The sequence below is a fragment of the Rhamphochromis longiceps genome, linkage group LG13 (assembly GCF_057381845.1).
Source record: "Rhamphochromis longiceps isolate RC_006_pf linkage group LG13, R_longiceps_female_GT1.1, whole genome shotgun sequence".
NCBI classification, from domain to species: Eukaryota; Metazoa; Chordata; class Actinopteri; order Cichliformes; family Cichlidae; genus Rhamphochromis; species Rhamphochromis longiceps.
The window spans coordinates 23886734-23893421 of record NC_140569.1 but is presented as its reverse complement, the minus strand read 5'-3'; the positions used below and the strand labels follow the sequence as shown (position 1 = coordinate 23893421).

The 6688-nt window shown below is 43.0% G+C and overlaps 1 protein-coding gene across 1 annotated transcript; it reads right to left on the bottom strand.

The window, feature by feature from the left end:
* Window positions 1-332: 332 nt before the first annotated feature.
* Window positions 333-5156, bottom strand: LOC146655877 (visual pigment-like receptor peropsin). The gene is made up of 6 exons (XM_085428064.1): window positions 5018-5156; window positions 4204-4409; window positions 2298-2397; window positions 1313-1417; window positions 1004-1227; window positions 333-832 (listed from the first exon to the last, which is right to left on the bottom strand). The coding sequence occupies exons 1-6, from the start codon at window positions 5154-5156 to the stop codon at window positions 374-376; spliced, it is 1233 nt and encodes a 410-aa protein (XP_085284190.1). The 3' UTR covers window positions 333-373.
* Window positions 5157-6688: the final 1532 nt, after the last annotated feature.

Genomic DNA, 6688 nt, shown 5'->3' with positions numbered 1-6688 from the left:
GGGGGAAATAGTAGGATACTGTGCCATCACATTGCTTCGGTTGAGTTAAGGACACTTCAGTGTTTCCAGATGTTGTTGTGCATCTCTTGTCTCGCTATTTTACTGACTGCAGATTTCATGAGCTGGGCACCTTTTAAAAAAACACATGCATTGTTCCAGTTTGGTTTGAGTGATTGTTAAAACACTCCTAACAGGACCTGGAAATAAATACTCTTTGCAGCAGGGATGAAACTTAAAATAATTTATTAACACTGGTTGCACATACAATTTATTAAGATGGATAAGACCATAACATACAAAAAAATAAATAAATAAATACTCCCAGTCTCCCCATAGAATTCAAGTATTGGTTGAGGTGAAATGGAAACAGTCTTCAGAGCCTGTCACACCAGTACTCTGATGTTTCAGTGTAAGAGGGCACGTCGATGTGGAAGACCTGTGGGTCAGACGGAGGAGTCTGAGGAGGGCTGTTGACCCCCGAATCACTGTCGTGCTCAGATTGGTTCAGCTCTGCAGCTGCACTTTTCACTTCCAGCTTCTGGCCTGGAAGTGATTCAGGCGGGGGCGGGGCCTCGGCTTTTGGCGTGATGTTTTGCAAGTGCACCACCTCGCTGTGCTCTTGCGCGCACGGCAGAAGTACCAAAATATCCTTGCGAAATTTGGAGCTCATGCCGAAGTAGATGAGCGGGTTGTAAAAACTGGCAGACTTGGCAAAGAGGCGGGTGATGATACTGGTTGTGCTTGGCACGTGGAAGCCCCAGGCTGACCACATAGACACCACTGCATATGGTGACCAGGCCAGGATGAAAGCAGTGCAGATTACAATGGAAATCTGAAAAGAGACATAAGGAAACTATTGTCAGCACTTGAGTAACGTGAAAGGAGGTTTATGACCGAGCGGGCGCTTTTAAGTAGACCTTTTAAGAGTCCCTTTTTACATTTCTAATCAAGCCTTTCAATAAACCTTCCACAACTAGACTCGACTATTTTCCTTTTGTCCTACCCTTGTGACGTCCCGCTCCATTTTCCTTTGGCGGGCGGTGAGGTAACCGTCAGCTGACATAGCATTCGTGGTTTTCACTGTGTTGATAATGGAGATGTAGGAGAAGAGCATGATCATCACCGGGATGAAAAAGCAGAAGATCAGGATGGATATGATGTAGGACTTGTAAATAGTGGAGTAATTGGCTTTGGACCAGTCCACTTCACAAGTTCCATAACCTCGATCTAAGAAACACGAGATACAAGGTCAGATCACGGCTCTGTTGTCATGTTGCATGAAGCACCGTTAAGTCCGATGCATAAAACAGACCTGTGTAGCTGCCCCAGCCCAGGAGTGGAGCAACAGACCAAAAAATCCCTCCAGTCCAAATGCAGATTAGTGACACAGCAATCGTGTTGATGTTGATACAATGAGCTGCGAGAAGACAGAGCAAGGACAAGTAACATGAGTACAGCCTGCTATTCTCACACCGTGGAACTGACTGCAGGATTGTTTGCAGTTTAAAAACAGTTTAAAGGTCATGATTTTGGCAACAGAAAAAGTTAGATGCAGAATTTTTGACTTGCTATGAATTTTTGTTGAACAATGAAGTCTTTTCTTTTTTAACAGCCTTTGCTGACATCTGCGACTGAAAAGGGCCTCTGTTGATAAAGTGTTCAAGGGAAGAAAATAATAGTTTGTTCTATTTCCAGGCAACGAGCAAACGTCTAATTTAAATATCCCATATTATACGTGCAGAGCAGTTTTCAAGGATTTCAGTGATTTTAATACTGAGCTGTATTTTGCGTATTATCTGCACTGGTTTACCTGCACATTTCATTCTCCTAACTCATTTGCACACAAAAACACATGCAGTGGGGTTTTTTCAGATTTAGATTTAGTATAAGAGCGAAGGTTTTAGCAAACGCAGCTGGTGCCACACCACATTTACCACTAATGTCCATAGTTTAACGGCAAATGTAAAAACACTCAGGTTAACATGAGCAGCCACAAACAATAAAATCCTTTATCCCTCGCCGACAGCAGAAGCAGTTGCTCAACTAAATTTCCAGCATAATTAAGGCATTTTTTAACATCAGTTGCAACCCCCAAAATAGCAAATCTCACTTCAAAATAAGTTAATAATGTCTTTGAGAAATAAAAATGAAACTGCTGGAGACGAGTGGTCGTTATTTCCACAGCTGAAGCCTGTAATGAGCTTTCATTAGCACTAAAAACACCACACTCTCCTGTCAGATAAGAGACTGCTGCTGGAATGCGAGGAAGGCCAAAAGGCTGGGCTAAAGCTGTAAACCTTTGTTTGGATGGCATCCCTTTATGTATCTGGTGATGCTGATCACCGTCAAGGTGTTGATGCTCGCGAGGCCGAAGAGCAGCGTGAAGAAGCCGTCCACCTGGATGGAAAGAGAGAGAGAAAGATGGACTGGTAGTTTCTGATGTCACGTCTTCAAAATATCTGTGAGTGGTCAGTGACGCCTCGGGGTAGAGAGCCAGTGCCTGTCTAATGTCAGACCTTTGTCTGCCGAGTTTGCTTTAGATTTTATCAGATAGAGATGCTTCAGATAAAGAGCTCTTCCTCCCTTTTGGTCAATATGCTCCAGACACAGAGCCTTTCCTCTGATGTAAGCTGTACAGGTTCAATAAGAGGATGCTAAAATGGAAAATCTTTACTGCGTCTGCTAATTTGTAGATATTAACTTATATCACAGGAAAATTTGATTTGACTCTCAAATATGGCAACACATGGAGCTTTGTTGCAGTCAGCCCAATGTTTGGGAATCTTTTAATCACAGCTCTTCTTAAAGGAAATGATGCTACTGTGTTTCAGTCTGGCCCCAACTATGTAACACCCAGCTCCTGCTGTGCCATTTCCAGGTGATGGGGATCAGTTGAGGTCTGATTACTTTCTTGATCTTCCTTAAATGTAATCCTATTACTTCCAAGCATCACGTTTTTTCACCCTCATTTGGCAGAAAACTATCTTACTAACATTGGTATGGTTTTTATTAAGCGTTAATCTTATGTTTCATTTTAGTTCTTATAAAATTTCAGGACCCTTTGCAATAAAAATAGTGGTTTAGTGCAGTTTAGTGCAACTAATCTGTCTTTATTTGGCTCTCAAGAAGGTGATGTAAACTTTCATAGACCTTTTACACTGCTGCATCATTTCTTCCTCCGAACTTTCCTTCTGTAATGTCACATGATCCTGAGAGGCTCTTTCATATCTAATAATGTCCTGCCCCACCGAGTGTGAAACACGGGGATGAGGCCCAGCTTGCAGCTCGCTCATGTCCCATCACGCTCCATGCAGTAATGTGCTTCTCACATGCCTGTCTCCTTCACCTTTCTATTCTTTTTCTCCACTATTTCTGTCACTTTTTACCTGATTCCCTTATTTACGTCTGAGGCTCCCTGCCTTAGCCCACTTCTCTTGGGGGAAGGTGAAATAAGAGAGGTGGGGTACTTCCCTTCCCAATATTTCTCTTTCACCGGAGATTGGATGACTGAGATATGAGATCATCTCTGTGACTGTAGGGAAGCCTAAGAGCAGCAGAGCTTGAGTTACAGTATCTCTTTCACTTAGATTTTTAAAGTTTACGTTCTCCAGACTAAAATATATTCTGGTTACACCGGCTTGTTTTTGTATGACTCCTCAGAGACTTCACTCGCTGCAGCACGGAAATCACAATTTCTACCACGCCTGGCTTCGAGCAAGAAAATATCCTGGATGAATTCCAAGCTAAAGTATGACAAATATTTCTTTTCAAGCTGAGGCTGTAGGAAGAGAAAAACACAGAAATGAATGGTTAAATATAAGATCCTGCAATATAAGTGCATGTAGGTATAAAATTCAACAAATAGCCACCAAAGCAGCTCTTAACCGTTCACTGTTTGGTTGTTGACAGGTGCCCTACTGCTAGAAGAAAGGCCTCCACAATGGTAATCTTATCACGATTTAACCTCCAGCCCACATGTCTACTAGAATAATCCCTTTCACGTACACACACCCACACGCATATACACCTTACTGTTACACTTCCACAGATTCTTTTAATGTACTTTATTAACTGAGGGCTGGCCAAAGACAGCAGATGCACACGGATGGTTTTTTGGTGACTCTGCACAGTCATAGCTCCTGCGATAAGACTTGTTGTTCCAAATGTCAGTATTTTGAAGTCTTGTTCGAGTTTGGCTTTTACCTGGCAGGTCCAGATCCAGGTGATCAAATATCCATCATCCTTGAAGATATTGAATATTTCTAGGATTCCCCGGGAGTAGCCGAATATTGAAATGCTGGCATCAGAGATTGCGAGGTTTAAGGTGAGCAAATCGGTTGATTGAAGTGTGGCCCGCTGCCTGTACAGGACAAACATCACTAAACTGTTTCCAAACCAGGACAGCCATCCTGCAGGGAGGGAAGCACACAGAATATTCAGGGGATACCTAATTAACCACATAGCATAGGATACTAAATCTTATGGTAGCATATGACATTGTATGGTGTTTTATTTTATTATATTTTATCATATTGTATCATATGTAGTAGTATAGTACTATTAGATAATATGTTACATACAGTATAGGAACATGTACGCATGTATCATTGCTGTTAGTTCTGGATCTCATCCTGAAGTGACTCCAATAGTGTGAATAACCCGTGAAGCTCAGAGTTAAACCCTTTTACTCTGTAGTCAGATAACAAGCCAACAGGGTCCCTTTCTTTTTATATCTCAGACTCTGTGTTACACAAAATCTCTCGACTATCTTAGCTGGCACGGTCCAAACCAAACTGTGGGTGTCAGCTGTGGACTGGCCTTTGGAAACAAGAGTCGGTTTTGTTCTTGACACTTGAATAATGTGTGACTCTTTCATGCGAATGTAGGAAATACAGTATATCAAGCAATACTGACACAGTAGCATAACGTACAATCCAAGTAAACATATTTCATCTGCAAACAATACACATAATGCAAAAAATAAACATTGCATTCTAGCGTATGGTGGTTTACTTACCCAGCACTAACAGGTAGACTCCAATGATGGTCTGTCCTTGATCAGACAGAGGAGGGTCTGTATGCAGGGTGCTCAGGTTATTATTCCTCCATGGAATATTCACCACCTTCAGAGTGAAAGCCTTCAGCGTCAGCTCCATGGCCTGAATTTCGATGCCTATGCATGAATTCTTTCTGTCCTCTTCAAAATCCCTGCTCTCCTCTGCTTTCAGTAGACACTGCAGTGACACACGAGCAGGGATGACCGGTCAGTTCATTTTAAATCCAGCTTAGACACAGTCACTAATACCTCACTACTAACTGTCCAAATGACTGCAGCTGTAATCCTATCTACTGCTTAACAACTAAGAAGATAGAGGTTTTGGGTGGAAATTTGAGGCAACAGGGAAAGGTTCAGTGGTCTAATTTTCAGAGTGGCTTCGTAAAGCTTAAAGACAAAGGTCTCGTCTCAAGCAAAGCTATCTTAAAGCCCTCAGCAGAGATCAAAGCGGTGCTGAACAATTTCAAACGCCATCTTGTGCATTTTCTTTGAATTGTGTCCTGCAGGTTTGTGTGAATGCCAAACAGGAATTGTTTTGAAGGGAGGAAGGTTCAGGGCTGAAGCAATCAGCTTCATGGGCTCATCCGGTTAGAATAAGAAAAGCAGCCATCTAATGCAGAATTATTTTCAGGGTACTCCTTTTATTCTCAAATAAATAAGGCAAAAAAGGAAGGAAACAAAGACACACATGGACTGCCAATGCTCAGCTGCCGCCCCGTGTGGAAGTGAGGAAAGAGTGAGCCAAAAGTGAATGCAGTCCTTATGTACTGTGTGACATATAATGTGTGACAGGTGAGTGCAATCAAGGACAAGCACCACACCCAATCAAAGGTGAGAGAACTAAACAAGGTGCATCTGGTGAAGTGAGTGGGTGTGCTGGGATGTGCTAAAAGGTGGGTCTCTACAACAGCCGCCCCCATATGTCTAGTGAGAAATATGTTGATATGATCAGGATCAGTCTTCTTCAGGAAGCGAGGGCAGGGGGATCAGACAGGAGACAGGGCGGATATAGGTTTTATCCTGTACTAAGACCTCCACAGTTCTGATGTGGTCATCTGGGCTTTTCAGCAAGCGCGTCACTCTTCCTACAGGCCAAAGGGCTCGTGGAAGGTGTGAATCCATAATCATGACGACAGAGTTCAATGTGAGATCTGGTTTTTCCTTCTGCCATTTGGGTCTTCTTTGGAGGGATGGTAGATAGTCTCTTATGAAGTGTCGCCAGAAGTGATCTGCCAATATTTGTGCATGTCGCCATCGTCGTCGGCCTAGGAGGTCAGAATCAGAATAGGATACCAGGGGGAGTGATGAATCATGTCGGCCCATAAGGAGAAGGTTTGGGGTTACGGGGTCAATGTCCGCAATGTCTGAGGATACATAGCCTAGGGGTTTTGAGTTAAGAATGCCTTCAATCTCAATTAGGACTGTTCTTAAGACCTCTTCAGTGACCATCTGTGCACCAATGGTTCTCTTCAGAGCATTCTTCACAGAACGTATCTCCCTCTCCCAGGCTCCACCGAAATGGGGTGCATGCGGGGGATTGAATTTGAAATGGATTCTTTTAGTCATCAGGACCGGCTGTAGAGTCGGAGCAAGGTTGTTAAAAGCTGCCCGTAGTTCCTTATCTCCTCCTTT

Bases quoted from the DNA above. Each gene is read 5' to 3' on its own strand.
- LOC146655877 (XM_085428064.1), bottom strand. From the start codon at position 5,156: ATGGAGCTGACGCTGAAGGCTTTCACTCTGAAGGTGGTGAATATTCCA. The intron at 4,410-5,017 runs GTAAGTAAACCA...CCCTCCCTGCAG, and splicing joins AGTCTACCTGTTAGTGCTGG to GATGGCTGTCCTGGTTTGGA. The intron at 2,398-4,203 runs GTAAAAGCCAAA...CTTTCCATCCAG, and splicing joins CCTGGATCTGGACCTGCCAG to GTGGACGGCTTCTTCACGCT.